The sequence below is a fragment of the Ranitomeya imitator genome, chromosome 2, assembly GCF_032444005.1.
Source record: "Ranitomeya imitator isolate aRanImi1 chromosome 2, aRanImi1.pri, whole genome shotgun sequence".
Taxonomy (NCBI): domain Eukaryota; kingdom Metazoa; phylum Chordata; class Amphibia; order Anura; family Dendrobatidae; genus Ranitomeya; species Ranitomeya imitator.
In genome coordinates, this window is record NC_091283.1 from 103,412,300 (window position 1) to 103,433,769 (window position 21,470).

The 21,470-nt window shown below is 43.7% G+C and overlaps 1 protein-coding gene across 5 annotated transcripts in view; it reads right to left on the reverse strand.

The window, feature by feature from the left end:
- Positions 1-21,470, reverse strand: part of KIAA1210 (KIAA1210 ortholog) — a 149,467-nt gene that overhangs the window by 39,033 nt on the left and 88,964 nt on the right. For 4 of the 5 annotated variants that reach the window (XM_069747086.1, XM_069747085.1, XM_069747083.1 and 1 more), the window contains one exon: positions 20,723-20,799. The exons of the other annotated variant lie outside the window; for it this stretch is intronic. In XM_069747086.1, the coding sequence (XP_069603187.1) occupies positions 20,723-20,789 (67 nt within the window). In that variant the 5' untranslated portion in view covers positions 20,790-20,799. The remainder of the gene's footprint in view (positions 1-20,722; positions 20,800-21,470) is intronic. 5 annotated transcript variants of the gene reach the window in all.

Here is a 21,470-nt window from a genome sequence, read left to right on the forward strand (position 1 = left end):
TCAGATGCCAGCAAAAGAGGCTGGGGTGCAGTGGTAGAGGGTTTCCACTTTCAGGGACAATGGGCATCGAATATCAGCAGCAGCTCCTCGAATCTAAGAGAACTGAAAGCTGTGGAAGAAGCCCTAAAGGCGTCATCTACACTGATCAAACATCACCACCTTCGTATTTACTCGGACAATATGACCATGGTAGCCTATCTACGACACCAGGGGGGGAACGAAGTATGCCTCTCTGAAAGAGGTAGCTGCAAGAATATTTTTCTGGGCAGAGAAAAACCTTCTGTCGATCACAGCGGTACATCTGAGGGGGTTGGACAACACTCAGGCGGATTTCCTCAGCAGGAAAGACATTCATCCAGGAGAGTGGTCCCTAGACCAAACAGTGTTTCAATCCCTAACCTCAAAATTGGGTACTCCAGAGGTGGATCTATTCGCCAACAGGCAAAATGCGAAGGTGGAAACATTTTTCTCCCTTCATCACAGAGACAAGGCGCAGGGAATAGATGCCTTCTCACAACAGTGGAGGTTCAACCTTGCATATGCCTTTCCACCCATTCCCATGCTGGCGAAAACTCTACAAAAGATCAGGACAGACCGAGTTACCACAATCTGGATTGCCCCATTGTGGCCCGGGAGGAGTTGATACGGTGCCCTATTAGACATGGCCGTGGAAGGTCCCTACCTTCTACCTCAAAAACTCGATCTCCTACACCAGGGTCCCCTACTACATCCGGACCTAAACAGATTGAACTTAGCAGCATGGCTACTGAAGCCACAATTTTGAAAGCCAAAGGACTCTCTGATGAGGTAATCTAAGCCCTCCAAAAAAGCAGAAAGGCGGTAACCAATGCCATCTATACTAAGAAAAAAAACGTATTAACTAAATACCCTGCATTTTTTTCATTTTTTGACTAGCACTTGCTTATTTACTGTGACTTTTACAACAGAGTAGTTTTGACCTCGCTGTGCGCTTTTGTGTCTTCAAGTTTCTTGGTGGTGTGAACAGGTCTGGAAAAAATTTACGTCCTGGTGCTCCCCGGAAATTCCAGACCCCTTCAATCCTAATGTAGCGAGAATCTTAGAATTTTTACAGAAGGGCTTGGAAATAGGCCTTACCCCTAGCACACTCAAAGTGCAAGTATCAGCCCTTAGTAGCTTTTTTTATTTAAATTTTGTCAACCACCGCTGGATCAAGCGATTTATGACGGCAGCATCCAAAATTCATCCTACGCTCCGTAGTAAGGTGCCTTTCTGGGACCTCAATTCAGTGCTTAACGGTCTAACCCAGGATCCATTTGAACCCCTGGATGCTATAACCATAAAGAACTTAACTCTTAAGACAGTCTTTAGTTGCCATCACGACGGCTAGACGTATTGGAGAGTTACAGGCCCTATCAATACAGGAACCTTATCTAATGTTCACTACTGATAGCATTATACTAAAATTAGACCGGTCCTTTCTGCCTAAAGTGGTCTCAAATTTCCACAGAGATCAGGACATTATATTACCTTCATTCTGCCCGAACCCCTCCAACCCTAAAGAACAGACCTTCCACACCTTGAATATTCGCAGGGTGGTCCTATCTTACTTACAACAGACTGAAGCCTGGCGAATTGATCAAAATTTGTTCATCCAGTTCTCAGGACGAAACAAAGGAAAGAAGGCGGCAAAAAACACTATCGCAAACTAGATCAAACAGTCTATTTGTCTGGCATATTCATCACAGGGACTGGATCCACCTGCCTCTCTGAAAGCACACTCTACCCAAGCGATGGCAACATCATGGGCAGAGAGGGAGAATGCTTCATCAGAGGAGATATGCAAAGCCGCCACCTGGTCATCCATCCATACGTTCACCAGACATTACAGGCTAAATTTCAATAGCGATTTAACATTTGGCAGACGTGTTCTGCAGGCCGTGATCCCTCCCCTAGAGAAATTAGCTGTTGGTACTACTCCGAAGTGGCTGTCGTGGAAGGTGACTAGAGAAAATAGAATTAGGCTTACCGGTAATTCGGTTTCTAGGAACCTTCCACGACAGCACTAATTTCCCTCCCTATCTGATATTCTTATTGGATGATTCCTGCACTTTTGTGGTAATTATACATGCTACTGTGTCCAGGAAAACACTGGCAGTGCAGGAAGGGGAGGAGTATTTAACCTCTTTGTGTTCCTGTCCCCTATTAGGGCGGGGAAGACAACCTCCGAAGTGGCTGTCGTGGAAGGTTCTTAGAAACCGAATTACCGTTAAGCCCAATTCTATTTTTTTTACATGACTGGTTTCCTTTAATTAGCTGCAGTAGAAAATAAAATACAATGAACACATACCAATCTCTTGAGTGCTGTGTAACACATTATTTTAAATGATGCAGCAATGCAGGGAGGATAACTATTACACAGTAGCACTCCAACAAGCAGTATCGGTTTCACAGATTGTCTCACATCTAAAATTAGTTTTTTTTGTTTTCCCTCCGGGATAATTGAAATACTGAATATATCTATAGCTATTAAAATACTATGTGTGCGAGTCACCCGCCAGGGCTGTGGGGTACTTGGTACCTGGTCCGGTATTCACAGGGGGATGTCACGGTGGCGACCCGGTCCGTGGCCCTAGGCGCCCATGTAAAAGGGGAAATTGATTACAGTTTGTGTTTGTGATGCCACCTGTGATGTTCGGTCAGTGGGGACCGACACTGCTTTAAGGGGTCCTCTGGGGTGATGTGATGGCAGCTAGATGGTATAACTTCCCACAGGTGAAGTATACCCCAGAGCTCCCGATGTGTAGATGGAAGATGGTGAATGGTGCAGTAAAGAACGAGGACACAGGTTTGCAGACTCTTTACCTGGTTTACTGATGACTTCAGGCAGCCACAGTCCAGGGCACCAGATCACAGGGCAGGCAGGGTCCGGCCAGCTCGGAAGCGAATCCAGAGTCCTCTTTACCAGGTGGAGTTAAAAGCCTTCCTCTAGTGTGGTGGTGTTGTAGTCCCTTACTGCCTATGGCTTCTGATAAGGTCCTCACAGTTCTTCCCTCTGTCCCCCATATAGGATATGGACACAAACCCGTATGACAGGTGACTCTAGCCTTTTTACAGGATCTCTATCATGTCCCGGGCTCTATGCATAACTGTGCCTCCTGGGTATTAGGGCGGACAGGTAAATTGCAGTTCAGCTGTCGTGCCGATCTCTGCTGTAAGTCGTAGAGTCCCTTACAACCTCGGTATTCCAGCTACCGGTTATCTGCTCTTTAGAGGGAGGCAGCTCCTTTGCAGCTGGTCTCCCCTGATATCACTCTCCTGTGCTTCGCTCTCCTACACGCTCACTGAACGATGTTCTTTCCTTCTGTATCTCTGTCCAGGAGCTGCAGCACTTTCTCGTGGCTGCACGGCTCCTCATACATTCTTCCTGTCTCAGACTGCTCCAGTCTGCTCTAAGGCACTATCTGTCCAAATCTGCCTAACTTCCCTCCAAACCATAATATATATATACTGTATATGGGAGTCACCTAGGAATAGAATCAAAAGCTCCCCCTTGTGGCCTGGAGTGTGAACATGTTGTGTGCATTGTGGTTACCTGGTGAGAGTTATCCTTCATCGCTTCCAAGCGTAACATCACTCTCCCCGTGAGGAAAGCAATGTCACTGTGATGGGGTGTCACATGGGCATACTGAAAGGCGTTGCAATTGTAAGATCTTGTAAGCGATCACATGATGATTGACCGACAGTCAGGGCAAGCAGCGTTATTGTGCCTCAGGCCCGAATGGTGCGCTCTCCGTTGCTTTAGCTGCAGCTTTGTCTCTGCAGCATCGGAGCAGTGTAGCGATTCTTAAGTTGGCTGGATTGAAAGATAAAAGTGTGATTGAGTGATCCTGTCCGCTTCAGAGCATGGCTTACAAAATCTATTGGAAAGAGCAGAGCACAATTGGCGACCAATGTTCGAAAGTAACAAGCAGTAAACAAAATTTACAATCACTCCTGTATTGAGATTTAAGATTATTTTTTAATGACAAGTTCTTCTCTTTTATGTACACTTTACACTTTTACCCATGAAAGAACACGAGAAAAGAATAACTAAAGGAGAAGTTATCGTGTAGGCCTAGACTGTATGGTGAAGAATAGGATAGAAAACAACTCTAATCAGAAAAGACATCACTGGATGTAGAAGACTTAGGGTATGTGCACACGTATTCTGGAGGACTGCGGATTTTTCCGCAGCGGATTTGGAAAAAACCACAGTGCAAAACCGCTGCGGTTTTTCCTGCAAATTTATCACGGTTTCTACTGCGGATTCCGCTGCGGCTTTACACCTGCAGTTTTCTATTGGAGCAGGTGTAAAACCGCAGCGAAATAAGCACAAAGAATTGACATGCTGCGGAATATAAACCGCTGCGTTTCCGCGCTTTTTTTTCCGCAGCATGTGCACTGCAGATTTCGTTTCCCATAGGTTAACATGGTACTGTAAACTCATGGGAAACCGCTGCGGATCCGCAGCAAAATCCGCAGCGTGTGCACATAGCCTTACAAGAACTGACTGATCTAGGCAATTAAAGTGGTAGCTCGGTATAATGTTCTTTGGGACGCAGGGCCAAAATTTGTCCTAGAGCCCACAGGTCTCTAGTTACGCCACTGACTGTTAGTAATTTTCCAATAGTTGACGCTCTTTACTGTACCAATTTATAGGAAAAATCTAACACCATCTTTGGGAAATCCTACAGAATGATTGAAAACAGAACTGGGATTTCAGTGACCTCACAAGGATGTTCCTGGACTATATCGCATGTACAAACTAACAGAAAGAAAGGCTGTTCTGCAGATCAGAGGTACCCAGGTTATGCCGAGTGCTAGAATACACTCACGATCTATATACAAGCGGCATCCCCTCGTTCCTTGAAGCACCCTGCCTTTCATTTCACTTGTCAGCTTGTAAAGAGGGATAATTGAGGTTCAGCATAAACAAGTGTTGAACGCTCAGCTTGCTCTTGTCTTGCATCCATCACAATCTGGTCTGCAGACATTTTCCCATGTTATTTTCTATTCTTCTGGCAGGGTAACTTAACAGAATGAAATATAGGAACATACTGGGGATTAACACATGGACATTTACAAGGCAGCTGCAGCATTTGCAGGGAGTTTATACTCTGCATTCTTCTAAGTACAGGACTTGGAATAAACAAGGAGCGGTAAACAACATAGCTTACGGATGACAGCAGAGCAGCGCTCCTGGCCTGTTGGACAGTCATCAGGATCTGTACTGTTATTTGTGCTGGTAAAGTACAGAGTGCTGCCTGCATCCATCTCCTGTGTCAGAAAACTCCACACTAAAAAAGGTAACAGACTCAACAACTACTTAACGAGGCCAAAAAACATTCAGGTCCACATGGTGCAAAGATCCAAACCCTTAATTGTATTGTTAGAACTTTATACAGGCACCAAATTACATCAGAGCAGTAGGATCCTCAAACCATCCGTGTACAACTTACTAATATAATCTCTTGTCTCTGCTGTTTTTTTAAAGGGTTAACCACTACTAGACAAGCCTTTATCAATGACTCAAGGGTGCAAACAAATTAAATAGGAAATCTATACTTACCCTACAGACCTGTGTTTTTCTGTTGTCAAACCTGTGTCCCCAACAGGTCTTCTGATAAACAATTTCACATGATGGCTGCAGCTAATAAGGGCAGCTGACTGGCTGCAGCCTTTAAGAAGTTGGCTATTTTTGTCAACTTTTTGTAATAAAAGGTCCCAAAAAGATAGGCGGATTATAACAGGTTGCTCTGCTGGGACCTTGAGAGATCATCTGTAATCTATGACTGACACATCTTCATGATTATTTCAATATCTGAAATGAAATCAGAATAAACCTTTCCTATTTTCTCTCAATTTGGATTACCATAATTATTAACCCTTTCACAACATGCGCCATACTAGTACTGCGCATGCCGTGTCACCCCCTTTGATGTGGGCTCCGGCGGTGAGCCCACATCAAAGTCGCTACATGTCAGCTGTTTTGTACAGCTGACATGTGCGCGCAATAGCGGCGGGTGAAATCGCTATTCACCCTCCGCTATTAACCTGTTAAATGCCGCTGTCAAACGCAGACAGCGGCATTTAACCGGTGCTTCCGGCCGAGCGGCCGGAAATTATGTCATCGCCGACCCCTGTCACATGATCGGGGGTCGGCGGTGCATCAGGATGGTAACCATAGAGGTCCTTGAGACCTCTATGGTTACTGATGCTGGCCTGCTGTGAGCGCCCCCCTGTGGTCTGCGCTCACAGCACACCTGCATAGCAGCGATCTGCTGATCGCTGCTATGTAGCAGAGGCGATCGTGCTGTGCCTGCTTCTAGCCTCCCATGGAGGCTATTGATTAATGGCACAAGTAAAAAAAAAAGGTTTTTAAAAATATGAAAAAAATATAAAAAATATAAAAGTTTAAATCACCCCCCTTTCGCCCCATCCTAAATAAAACAATAAAAAAAAAAAAAAAAAACCTACACGTGTTTGGTATCGCCGCGTTCAGAATCGCCCGATCAATAAAAAAAAAGCATTAACCTGATTGCTAAACAGCGTAGCGAGAAAAAAATTCCGAAACGCCAGAATTACGTTTTTTTGGTCACCGCGACATTGCATTAAAATGCAATAACGGGCGATCAAAAGAACGTATCTGCACCGAAACGGTATCATTAAAAATGTCAGCTCGGCACGCAAAAAATAAGCCCTCACCCGACCCCAGATCACGAAAAATGGAGACGCTTCGGGTATCGGAAAATGGCATTTTTTTTTTTTTTTAGCAAAGTTTTGAATTTTTTTTTCACCACTTGGATAAAAAAATAACCAAGACATGTTAGAGGTCTATGAACTCCTAATGACCTAGAGAATCAAAAGGGCAGGTTAGTTTTAGCATTTAATGAACCTAGCAAAAAAGCCAAACAAAACAAGTGTGGGATTGCACTTTTTTTGCAATTTCACCGCATTTGGAATTTTTTTCCCCTTATCTAGTGAAAGACATGGTAAAACCAATGGTGTCGTTCAAAAGTACAACTCGTCCCGCAAAAAATAAGCCCTCACATGACCATATTGACGGAAAATTAAAAAAGTTATGGCTCTGGGAAGGAGGGAAGTGAAAAACGAAAACGCAAACACGAAAAAGGGCCATGACTTGAAGGGGTTAATATTTGCCAAATGCCAGAAGAGAGAGAGAGAGAGAGAGAGAGAGAGAGAGAGAGAGAGAAAATATGTTTTAAAGCGATTTTTATTACTTACTTCTAAGTCTAAAGTTTACATACCTTTAATTAGTATTTGATACCATTGCCCTTAAAACTGAATGACTTGGGTCAAACAGTTGGGGTATCCTTCCACAAGCTTCTCACAATAGTTAGTCGGAATTTGTGCCCATTCCTCCTTGCAAAATTGGTGTAACTGATCCAGGTTTGTAGGTCACCTTGCTCGCACTGGCCTTTTTAGCTTTACCCATAAATATTCAATGGGATTGTGATGGCCACTCCAATTGACTTTGTTATCCTTAAGTCACTTTGTTACCATTATGGAATTATGCTTCGGGTCATTGTCCATCTGGAAGATCCATTTCCACCCAAGCTTTAACTTCATGAATCATGACTGATGTCTTGAAATATTGCTTCAGTATTGCCACAATCTTTTCTCATGATGTCATCTATTTTGTGAAGTGCACCATTCCCTCCTGCAGTAAAACAATCACAACATGATGCTGACACCCCCATGTTTCACAGTTGGGATGGTGTTCTTAGGCTTTCAAGCTTCTCCCTTTTCCCTCCAAATGTAACGATGGTCATTATGCCCAAAAAGTTCAATTTACATTTCATAAGACCACAGGACATGTCTCCAAAAATTAAGGTATTTTTTTCCTGTATGCATTTGCAAACATTAATCGTTTTTTTGTGTATGTTTCTTTTGGAGTAATGGCATCTTCCTAGCAGAGTGGCCATTCAGCCCATGTTGATACAGTACTCGTTTTACTGTGGATATTGACAATCTTACCAGCTTCTGCCATTATCTTCACAAGGTCTTTTGCTTTTGTCCTTGGGCTGATAAGCATGTCAGACCAAAGCATATTCATCTCTGGGACACAGAACCTGTCTCCTTCCTGAGCGGTATGATGGATGGACATTCTCATCTTGTTTGTACTTGCGTATAATTGTTTGTACAGATTAACTATGTACCTTCATGTGTCTTGAAATTGTACCCAAGGATGAGGCAGAATTGTGCAAGTCTACAATTGTTTTCCTGATATCTTGGCTGATTTCTTGAGACTTTCCCCATGATGCTACGCAAATAAGCAGTGTGTTTCAGGTGTGCATTAAGATACATCCACAGATGTTTCTAACTCAGAAGCTTCCAAATACATGACATCATCATATGGGCAGCCCAGAATTGTTTAAACGCATAGTAATCTTTGTGTATGTAACAGGGCCGGACTGGGACTAAAATTCAGCCCTGGCATTTGAAGTTACACAGGCCCACTTGTCGCATGGTGACTGTATAATATCTTTGTACACTTGTAGGTTACAAGAAGTGAGGGAACTGTAACACGACTATATAACATAATTACAGCTGTATCCAGCATTACAGCTCAGTCCCCATAGAATGTAATGCAGCCAGTCCCCATAGAATGTAATACAGCACAGCCACATAGAATGTAATACAGCACAGCCCCATAGAATGTAATACAGCACAGCCCAATAGAATGTAAAGCAGCACAGCCTCCACAGAATGTAAAGCAGCACAGCCCCCATAGAATGTAATACAGCACAGCCTCCATAGAATGTAATGCAGAACAGCCTCCATAGAATGTAAAGCAGCATAGCCTCCATAGAATGTAAAGCAGCACAGCCTCCATAGAATGTAAAGCAGCACAGCCTCCATAGAATGTAATGCAGAACAGCCCCATATAATGTAATGCAGCACAGCCCCATAGAATGTAATGCAGCCCCCCATAGCACTCTGGTACAGCTGCCCTTTTTTTGCTGTGTTTTTCCTCACACCCCCGTCCCACACACCTCTACACTGCTTGTGCTTGGCATGCAGAGGCTCCCTCCCTGTCCCTGGTACCTGTAGTTCACCATCACCACAGCAGCTCCTCGCATTACACGCCCGATGCTGGCTCCTATTGGGGTCTTGCTGCAGCCACTATTGCAACACCTGGCTGTCTGGCGCTGCAGGGGTTAATGAGTTCTCCTACCCCCATCCTGGTCAGGTGACCGCAGCACCCGCACACATTTTCACTCTCCTGCGGTGCCCCATCCCGGAAGGCACTGCAGTGAGTGCAGACACATCGTTCTCTTTTCTCTGTGAGGAATTGATCATGTGACCTCCTCCAGCCAGGCTCCAGCCCGGCTGCTGGTATTCTCATCCCGCCTACTCATGCATGTGATTGATCACATGCTCGTGAGTCGTGACATCACCAAAAAGTCCTTTAGCTTTATCGCAAGTTACTTGTAACTATTTATAGTACCGACTTCCCTGACACAAATAACGGATGATGCGGCCCACTACAGGCACCGGCCCTTCTGGCATTTGCCAGAACTGCCCGATGGCCAGTCCGGCCCTGGTATGTAAACTTTTTTTACTTAAAAATTCTCTCTCTCATTCTGGCATTTGGCAAATAGTAATAATTATGGCAACCCTAATTGACCTAAAATGGAAAATGCTTTTTCGAATTTCATGTCAGATATTGAGAAAAACATGCATAGGTGTCTTTTCATATAGTGTATGGGATCCAAGAAGTATCGTTTCTCCTTGCGGAGAGTGACATGGTAAGCATGTCGAGGTGAGGAGACAAAGCCGCAATGCTCCTCTAGGAAATATGCAAATTGTGTCTTCAGAGAGGAAGAGGACTAGAACTCTAGTGCCACCTATTGGAAGTAGCAATCCTAACAGTCAATGTCGACCCTTTAATGAGCCTTGTCACATGACTTAGGATAAGAGCCAAACCAGAGTTCTAGTTCTCTTCCTCTCTGAAGAGAATTTGTATATAGTGTATTTAAACTTCTGGTTTCACATGTATGTATGTATGTATGTATGTATGTATGTATGTATGTATGTATGTATGTATGTATGAATGAATGAATGAATGAATGAATGAATGAATAGTACAGACCAAAAGTTTTAACACCTCATTTAAAGTTGTTTCTGCATTTTCAAGACTATGAAAATTGAAAATTCACACCGAAGGCATCAAAACTATGAATTAACACATGTGGAAATATATATTTACCAAAAGAGTGTGAAACAACTGAAAATATGTCTTATATTCTAGGTTCTACAAAGTAGCCACCTTTTGCTTTGATGACTGCTTTGCACACTCTTGGCATGCTCTTGATGAGCTTCAAGAGGTAGTCACTGGGAATGGTCTTCCAACAATCTTGAAGGAGTTCCCAGAGATGCTTAGCAGTTGTTGGCCCTTTTGCCTTCACTCTGTGGTCCAGCTCACCCCCAAACCATCTCGATTGGGTTCAGGTCTGGTGACTGTGGAGGCCAGGTCATCTGGCGTAGCACCCCATCACTCTCCTTCTTGGTCAAATAGCCCTTACACAGCCTGGAGGTGTGTTTGGGGTCATTGTTCTGTTGAAAAATAAACGATGGTCCAACTAAACGCAAACCAGATGGAATAGCATGCTGCTGCAAGATGCTGTGGTAGCCATGCTGGTTCAGTATGCCTTCAATTTTGAAAAAATCCCCAACAGTGTCACCAGCAAAGCACCCCCACACCATCACACCTCCTCCTCCATGATTCACGGTGGGAACCAGGCATGTAGAGTCCATCTGTTCACCTTTTCTGCGACGCACAGAGACACAGTGGTTGGAACCAAAGATCTCAAATTTGGACTCATCAGACCAAAGCACAGATTTCCACTGGTCTAATGTCCAGTCCTGGTGTTCTTTAGCCCAAACAAGTCTCTTCTGCTTGTTGCCTGTCCTTAGCAGTGGTTTTCTAGCAGCTATTTTACCATGAAGGCCTGCTGCACAAACTCTCCTCTTAACAGTTGTTGTAGAGATGTGTCTGCTGCTAGAACTCCGTGTGGCATTGATCTGGTCTCTAATCCGAGCTGCTGTTAACCTGCGATTTCTGAGGCTGGTGACTCGGATAAACGTATCCTCAGAAGCAGAGGTGACTCTTGGTCTTCCTTTCCTGGGGCGGTCCACATTTGAGCCAGTTTCTTTGTAGCGCTTGATGGTTTTTGCCACTGCACTTGGGGACACTTTCAAAGTTTGCCCAATTTTTCAGACTGACTGACCTTCATTTCTTAAAGTAATGATGGCCACTCGTTTTTCTTTACTTTACTTTAATTTGTATTATGGCAAGAAAAAAAGCAGCTAACCGTCTATTCAGTAGGACTATCAGCTGTATATCCAGCAGACTTCTGCACAACACAACTGATGGTCCCAACCCCATTTATAAGGCAAGAAATCCCACTTATTAAACCTGACAGGGCACACCTGAGAATTGAAAACCATTCCCGGTGACTACCTCTTGAAGCTTATCAAGAGAATGCCAAGAGTGTGCAAAGTAGTCAAAGAAAAAGGTGGCTGCTTTGAACAACCTAGAAAATAAGACATTTTCAGTTGTTTCACACTTTTTTGTTAAGTATATAATTCCACATGTGTTAATTCATAGTTTTGATGCCTTCAATGTGAATGTACAATTTTCATAGTACAGAAAATACAGAAAAATCTTTAAATGAGAAGGTGTGTCCAAACTTTCGGTCTATAGTGTGTGTGTGTGTGTGTATGAATGAATGAATGCATGTATGTTATACATGATTTTTTTTACATAAAAATTACAAAAAAGGAAAAATGTGCTGTTGCAAAAATGTGGGCACTCTGCATGGTTAGTACCTAGGTATCACCCCCTTTTGCAAATATCTCAGTTTGTAAACTCTTTTTGCAGCCATCCAAGAGTCAATTCTTGTTTGAGGGATTTTCATCCATTAGTCCTTGGAAAATCCTATCCTTCCAGTTCTGTGTGATTCCTGGGTTGTCTTTCATGCACTTCTATTATGAGACAGGAACACATGGGCTACTTGCACAGTGAACAAGTCTGTATGATCACTTCTATTATGAGGTCTAGCCACAGATTTTCAATGACGTTCAGATCAGGGAACTGTGATGGCTACTGTAATACCTGTGTTTATGTTGTCAGATGTCATTGGACATTACACAGTCTACACCACCAGTAAACTAAGTTGTAGGAGAGAGTAAGGATAGGGGGAAGAATGTGTAATTAAAATTTAACTTATTTAACTTTTATTTTGGATTAATTTAAGCTCTTATAGATTCACATACGTCCATTAAGGGTGTATATTGGATCACAGCTATGGCAGTTGTAAATGTCAAATGTAGAATATGGTATATTGCAAATTGAAGTGGGTTCCCTGACTATTGTCCCTTGTAAATTGTTAGTCAGGTTATTCATTCCCATAATATATATATAATATAATATTGGGAATTGGCAAAGTTTTACACGAGGCTCAATTCTTTATGAATACAAGGAACAATTGAGCCTCGTGTAAAACTTTGCCTCTTGCCAAATAATTTATAGGCCAAGAGCCTAAAGACATCTTTTGTGGATATCCATTAATCTTATAATATTCCATTAGTCAATACATTTGTTATCATAAGATTCAAAGGCATAAAAATGGTTGCCATAACTACGAAAAGGGGAGGATTCAGCCTCTAAGTGAGGTCACCATAGGGGGAGTGCCTTGGTTTTAGTCTAGGAAATAAGTGAGTGAAGCAGCATTCTGTTAGGACTGGCAGAACGCACCAAGTTTAAGATGTAATGGTATTAGGTGCATTCGCAGTCCGAGGTCCACCGTGCAGGTGAAAACCCTGCGGCTAGTAGAGACGGACGATATGGCGGTACAATGTGAATACACACATGGGTTAACTTCACCCTGTGTGAAGGAAGCGAACCCTGTAGCGTCACAGGGCCGCGGTACCGCACCAATAGCGCAAGTAAGGAGTCTCAGAACTCAATCCCAAGACTCAGGATTTGAGTTCATAAAGACCTCATGCGCTCGACACCGCTACTGGGGTGTCAGAGAGACAGAAATAATATTATTAGGAAGCACGAGAGTGCGTGCGGTGCCGAACTGGCGGACGCCACTAACCACCCAGGCTTGGGTAAGGAAAGCACAGAGAAAGCGCACGGCACCACACTGGCGGTCACAGCAATTAGACGCTGCAATGTGTGTAACCTGCTGATGGCTAAGTCGGGCGCTAGATAGCAATCATCCACCTTCCGCGAGCAGTCATACAATAGGGAGGGGATTTTAAAGAACGACTTTCACTCACAACACACACACGTTTACAAAAGTCAATACTAGCCTATGGCCGTGCGGCCATGCGAGCCTTAAATAGCTGCAGCACGTTTAGGACTTTCAGAGAGGGACCAATGGAGTTGCTGCAGTACCTGAGCATGTGACCCCAGATCTCCACTGAGAGATCTTACCCTGGGCATGCTCAGAGTGCAAAGAAGGACTTAGTCCTAGCACCTACAAGGACCTACCAGGAAGGACCAATGACCTAGCTGCAGTATCTGATCATGTGACCTTCGATCTCCACTGAGAGATCTTACTCTGGGCATGCTCAGAACGTGAAAAGCAGGACTTAGTCCCAAAAGCGTCTGCTCGCCGCTGCCCAGCACTGACTTCAATGGCAGAAGCAGGAAATGCAGCAGTAACTCTTAGCACAGAGTCAGACTGAGCGAGACGCTGGGATAGACGTCTCCGCTGAGCAGGCTCGGACTGGCCCACCGGAGAACCGGAGGATTCTCCGGTGGGCCCAGGCACTGACACCTGCTGGCATACTTGCCAGCAGCTGCCTAGGGCCCCCAATGCTTCAAGGGCCCCCACTGCTCCCGGGGCCCCAAGCCACTAGCTATGGGGCCCCTGAGTCAAGGGGGCCCGCTCTGTGCCAGCCTAGCAGCAGCTGGAGACAGAATCCTTTTCCCGCTGCTAAAGCCAAATGAATATTCACCCTTCCCTATGGGCATGGAGAAGCGTGAATACCATTTCTCTTTAATAGCGGGCAGCGTTAGCCGCAGGGTGAGGCTAACGCTGCCCGCATGTAAAGCCCCACCACCGCACCACATACATACAGCACCGCAAAAGCACCGTCCGCACCACATACACAGGCACAGCCGCACACAGAGTCAGACACACAGCAGTTCACCTCCTGGCAGCAGCAGCACATTCCGGCGTCCTGCTTCCCTGTGTGAGAGCCCAGCTGGATGACGTCATCATCCAGCGTGGTGCCTCACACAGAAAGCTGCCGGCAAAGAACAGGCTGCAGGGAGGTGAGCTGTGCTGTGTGAGTGTGCCTGCGTGTCTGTGTGTGAGCATGTACAGGAGTACTTCCGGTGGTAGTGGGGGCTGCTAACAGCTGATCAGTGGGGGTTCCCAGCCAGTTGGATATTGATCACCTATCCGTAAAGGGGCTGAGCACTACTTGGACAACTCTTCCATAAATACTATATTGTCTACTGTAAAATAAATATATATTCACCTCCCGCACTGGCAGCGTTCCAGTGATGTTGGGGCTGGATCTCATTGTTATGAGCACTGATGGGCGGCTTTGGTCTTGGGCAATCCCTTTCAACTGATACATAATTGTGATTATACTGTGTTTTACATGTTTGGAAAGGTTGTACTGTCAGAAGCTGTGTGCCTCAATGACTCCCCTTGTAATGTCACTCACCCGAAATATTACAGCATCTCCCCTGACCACAATGGGCTGTGATATCACAACAGCTCCATAACTGATGCCAACCTCATAAAACGACATATGTGATGAGTTATCTGCCGTGATGACCAGGTAGTGCCAGTCACAGATCCCTATGACATTTCTTGTATCTGTAACAATATAGGTATTTGGATATAGCTGTAGAATGGGCCCCTAGGGTCAATTCCTCCTGTGGGCCCCAGACACCCCAGTCCGACGCTGCCGCTGAGCAGGTTCCACTGCGGCCGGAAAAGAATGGGAGACCGCAGCGGAGATGGCCCGAGATTTCCCCTGTGCAGAGGCAGGAGCTCGACCCCTAACACAGTCTTCATGTGTCTTTTGTCTGGGGTGTAGCTGCTATACAGATGTGTGCTGCATCTTGATATGACCCCTGAGCGCATGGTCCGACAGAAGATGAAATGATCTGAACGAAATTTGTTTTTTCAGCTTTAATCCCATTTTATTTGTAATTGTACTGTACATACGATACTTGTCTTCTTTATAATACCTTTTTATACTTCTGTAAACACTGCAAGATTGCCTTGTGCAGGCATGTACTACGGAGGACAGAGAATGAACTTCAATCCAATATTGCAGCCAGCATGCTGCCAGCGGGTAAGGAAAGGGTGAATCAAAAACCCAAAAACCCCGCCTCCATGGCTGAAGATTGTTCCCTCCAAATCCAGGTGACAGTGTCCCTTTAAAACCCATCCTGCGTGATAATATAGGTGAATCTAATGAAAATGTAGAGTCCCTGTGGGTGAAGATAAGGGGAGGGGGAAAAAATAATAAATTACTGATAGGGGTTTGTTATAAATCTCCAAAATTAATGGAAGCAATGGAGAATATCCTCGTAAAGCAAATAGATGAAGCTGCAACTCAAGGAGAAGTCATTAATATGGGGGACTTCAACTACCCTGAAATAGATTGGAGAACAGAAACCTGCAGTTCCTGCAAAGGTAATCGGTTTTTGAAAACTATGAGAGAAAATTACCTTTCACAACTGGTTCAGGACCCAACAAGAAGGGGGGCACTGCTAGACCTAATATTAACCAACAGGCCAGACCACATATCAAATATAAGGGTTGGGGGTCACTTGGGGAATAGTGATCACAAAATAATAAGTTTTCATGTATCCTTTAATAAGATGAGTAGTAGGGGGTTACAAGGACACTAAACTTCAGGAGGGCAAATTTCCAACGGATGAGAGATGATCTTGGTGCAATTAACTGGGATGATATCCTGAGACACAAAAATACACAAAGAAAATGGGAGACGTTTATTAGCATCCTGGATAGGACCTGTGCACAGTATATACCATATGGGAATAAACATACTAGAAATAGGAGGAAACCAATATGGCTAAATAGAGCTGTAAGGGGCGCAATAAGTGACAAAAAGAAAGCATTTAGAGAATTAAAGGAAGTAGGTAGTGAGGAGGCATTAAATACATACAGAACATTAAATAAATTCTGTAAAAAGCAAATAAAGGCAGCAAAGATTGAGACAGAGACTCATTGCCAGAGAGTAAAAATAATCCCAAAATATTCTTTAACTACATAAATAGTAAGAAACTAAAAAATGATAGTGTTGGCCCCCTTAAAAATAATCTGGGTGAAATGGTGGATGAGGATGAGGAAAAAGCCAATATGCTAAATTACTTTTTTTCCCATCAGTATTTACACAAGAAATCCCATGGCAGACAAAATGACTAGTGATAAAAATTCCCCATTAAATGTCACCTGCTTAACCCAGCAGGAAGTACGTCGGCGTCTAAAATAAAAAAAAAATCACTAAAATTGACAAATCTACGGGCCCGGATGGGATACACTCCCGAATACTGCAGGAATTAATTACAGTCATTGATAGACCATTATTTTTAATCTTTAAAGACTCCATAATAACAGGCTCTGTACCACAGGACTGGCGTATAGCAAATGTGGTGCCAATATTCAAAAAGGGGACAAAAACTGAACTCGGTAATTATAGGCCAGTAAGCTTAACCTCTACTGTGGGTAAAATCCTGGAGGGCATTCTAAGGGATGCTATACTGGAGTATCTGAAGAGGAATAACCTCATGACCCAGTATCAGCACGGGTTTACTAGGGACCGTTTATGTCAGACTAATCTGATCAGTTTCTATGAAGAGGTAAGTTCCGGACTGGACCAAGGGAACCCAGTGGATGTAGTGTATATGGACTTTTCAAAAGCTTTTGATACGGTGCCACACAAAAGGTCGATACATAAAATGAGAATAATGGGGATAGGGGAAAATATGTGTAAGTGGGTTAAGAGCTGGCTCAGGGATAGGAAACAAAGGGTGGTTATTAATGGAGCACACTCGGACTGGGTCACGGTTAGCAGTGGGGTACCACAGGGGTCAGTATTGGGCCCTCTTCTTTTTAACATTTATTAATGATCTTGTAGGGGGCATTCAGAGCAGAATTTCAATATTTGCAGATGACACTAAACGCTGCAGGGTAATCAATACAGAGGAGGACAATTTTATATTACAGGATGATTTATGTAAACTAGAAGCTTGGGCTAATAAATGGCAAATGAGCTTTAAATGGGGATAAATGTAAGGTCATGCACTTGGGTAAAAGTAATAAGATGTATAACTATGTGCTTAATTCTAAAACTCTGGGCAAAACCGTCAATGAAAAAGACCTGGGTGTATGGGTGGATGACAAACACATACAGTGGCCAGTGTCAGGCAGCTGCTACAAAGGCAAATAAAATAATGGGATGCATTAAAAGAGGCATAGATGCTCATGAGGAGAACATAATTTTACCTCTATACAAGTCACTAGTTCGACCACACTTCGAATACTGTGCACAGTTCTGGTCTCCGGTGTATAAGAAAGACATAGCTGAACTGGAGCGGGTGCAGAGAAGAGCGACCAAGGTTATTAGAGGACTGGGGGGTCTGCAATACCAAGATAGGTTATTACACTTGGGGCTATTTAGTTTGGAAAAACGAAGACTAAGGGGTGATCTTATTTTAATGTATAAATATATGAGGGGACAGTACAAAGACCTTTCTGATGATCTTTTTTTTTCTACGTCTGGAGGAAAGAAGGTTTAGGCATAATAACAGACTCGGATTCTTTACTGTAAGAGCAGTGAGACTATGGAACCCTCTGCCATATGATGTTGTAATCAGTGATTAATTACTTAAATTTAAGAGGGGATTGGATACCTTTCTTGAAAAGTATAATGTTACAGGGTATATATGCTAGATTCCTTGATAGGGCGTTGATCCAGGGAACTAGTCTGATTGCCGTATGTGGAGTCGGGAAGGATTTTTTTTCCCCAAAGTGGAGCTTACTATTTGTCACATGGGATTTTTTTCCCTTCCTCTGGATCAACATGTTAGGGCATGTTAGGTTAGGCTATGGGTTGAACTAGATGGACTTAAAGTCTTCCTTCAACCTTAATAACTATATTACTATGTTACTATGTAATGTGGATTGGCTCCAGACCAGTTAATAATTAAGAAATCGGAGCTGGTGGCAGCAGATTTGTCCTGTGCGTTTGGGAGGCTTTGTAGTGACTGGCGGCGTTGATAATTATTGTTCCCGCCTGAATGGGAGTAGTTCTATCGCCCTCGCTGCAGTGTGCTCATTAGCCAGTAGAAAGTAAGGCAGCCTTTCTGGCGACTAATTATCCTAGGTGCAGTACCCGGTCTGACCTGAGGGTAAGGGGAGCGTCAGAGAGCTGCAAGTTCCAAACCAGAACTGGGAAGTGGAATATAAATAAATCCGCTTCAGAAAGAACCAGGGGCATCCAAACAATCCTGGTTCATGACAAATTGGTGTGAGTGGTGGGGATGATAAAGGTATCCTACCCGTGACCGTGAGGCGTAATGAGAAAAAAGTAAAAAAAAAGCCAGAATTTCATGTTTTTTGGTTGCCGTAACATTGTACTAAAATTCAATAATGGGCGATCAAAAGATCGTATCTACACCAAAAAAGTATAATTTAAAATGTCAGCTCGCAAAATATGAGCAGTCACCCAACCACAGATAACGAAAAATGGAGACGCTACGGGTACTGGAAAAACACTGTGGGATTGCACTTTTTTTGCAATGTCACCACACTTGGAATTTTTCTTCCCACGCTTTCCAGTACATGATATGTTCAAACCAATGGTGTCGTTCAAAAGTACAACTTGTGTAGCAAAAAAACAAGCCCTCACATGGCCTTATTGACTCAAATATTAAAAAAAAAAAAGTTATGGCTCTGGGAAGGGGAGCAAAAAAACAAAACAAATGCAAAAACTGAAATACCCCTGGTCGTTAAGGGGTTAAAGTTGACAATGCAGCTTCATTTTTTCAGCCTTCCAAATTCACGTTTTAGGAACTTTTGTAGCAGATTTACTCATATTGTCTTATAGTTTGACATTGAAAACATACTATACAGTCTAAAAATGTGCCAAATTTATCACAGCGTCATGTGCTGGATTTAAAAAAGTGTCTAATTTTAAACCTCCTCTTTGTTGGCCATGCCATTGTCTAAGCAATGCCCTCTTCTACCAATGAAACAATATTGCTTTTTTCAGTTCAATGCAAAAGTTTTTTTTTTTAGAACAATGATGAAACAAAATGCAACAATTTGCACCAAAAAGTCAAGACAGGTCACAACAGGACATTTGTCCTCTTGTTAGTCCCCACTCCCCTCTATGACATCTTAGAACGTTTTTTTTTTCTTTAAAGTGACTGAATAATGATAGGATCCTTGATCAAGATGATGTTGAAATGCTTGATCATTCTATAAGGCGGTGTTTAAATCACGCTATGTGAATACTTTCGGCATACTAGTTAGGAAAACTGACACACATATTTCTAATGGCTTTAATATAGCGATGCGTAGACACACAAAGGATGGATACCAGCATGAAATTGTGATACTCACTAGTCACGGTAAGTCATTAGACTATTTTAAAGGGAACCTGTCACCCCGTTTTTTCAGATTGAGCTATAAATACTGTTAAATAGGGCCTGCGCTGTGCGTTACTATAGTGTATGTAGTGTACCCCGATTCCCCATGTATGCTGAGAAATAACTTACCAAAGTCGCCGTTTTCGCCTGTCAATCAGGCTGGTCTGGTCAGGTGGGCGTGTTCACAGCGCTCTTTTCTTCCCCAGCTTTCCGTTGGTGGCGTAGTGGTGTGCGCATGTCCAAGGTCCGAATTCCCTGCGCCCACGTGAAGACACAGCGCGCGATCTGCGCTGTCATCCCTTTCATCGGTGGGGGCGGCCATCTTCCTGGGGCCGCGCGTGCGCAGATGGAGTGCTCTGCTGCACGGGGCTTCAGGAAAATGGCCGCGGGATGCCGCGCGTGCGCACAAGAGATCGCGGCGGCCATTTTCCCAAAGCAGAGTTTGCATCTCGGCTTTGGGAAAATGGCCGCCGCGATCTCTTGTGCGCACGCGCGGCATCCCGCGGCCATTTTCCTGAAGCCCCGTGCAGCAGAGCACTCCATCTGCGCACGCGCGGCCCCAGGAAGATGGCCGCCCCCACCGATGAAAGGGATGACAGCGCAGATCGCGCGCTGTGTCTTCACGTGGGCGCAGGGAATTCGGACCTTGGACATGCGCACACCACTACGCCACCAACGGAAAGCTGGGGAAGAAAAGAGCGCTGTGAACACGCCCACCTGACCAGACCAGCCTGATTGACAGGCGAAAACGGCGACTTTGGTAATGTATTTCTCAGCATACATGGGGAATCAGGGTACACTACATACACTATAGTAACACACAGCGCAGGCCCTATTTAACAGTATTTATAGCTCAATCTGAAAAAATGGGGTGACAGGTTCCCTTTAAATGCTGCTTTGTCTGCCAGAGAATGTTATACACTGTATGTGGCAGGACCTAGAATTGGTTGTAACCGTTAAATGGTCAAAAAGCCACAAGAATGTATCTCTCAAAAAAATAAATAAAATAAATCGTACCAGAACATTCTTCATGGGTCTCTTCTGCTTCTACAGTCCGTGTTCCTTCTGAAGTATTTGCTGCCATAATTGCATCACTATCAAAAAGAAAAAAAAAAAAGAGAGGCATTGGAGGCATTGACAGTTACTAATGAGGTCTAAAAAGGAGAGAGCAATAAAAACTTAGACTCGCAAATCTTGCAACTGCCAGGTTTATCACAGTGGCGCATGCTAGGTGTAAGACTTGGTGCACTCAGCTTCAAGTTTGACGCTTAGGTCAACTCTTAGCGCACTTTAGGCCATTACTTACTTTGCACCTAAAAACTGGCATGCACCAGTAATAAATCAATTTTAGATTAATAAAAAAAATACATACGGTATCCTGTTCTAGACACTTTTTTGTACAAGTTTATCTTATATTTATAGTCTAAATTGATTTGTGATAGATAGATATATATATATATATATATATATACACACACACACACACATACATACATACGTACATACATACATATATACCCAACCATTTTGAAGGGTCCAAAAAGTACTTAGATCTCCAAACAAGTCAGGGACAAAGTTTCTGAGAAGTACAAGTCAGGGTTGGGTCAGAAGAAAAAAAAAAACATCCCAATCTCCGATTATCCCACTGAGCACCATCAAATCCATTATGATCACAGAGCACAGAGACCAAAAGGTAACCCTTAAGGAGCTGCAGAGTTACATAGTTATTAAGGTTGAAGGAAGACTATATGTCCATCTAGTTCAA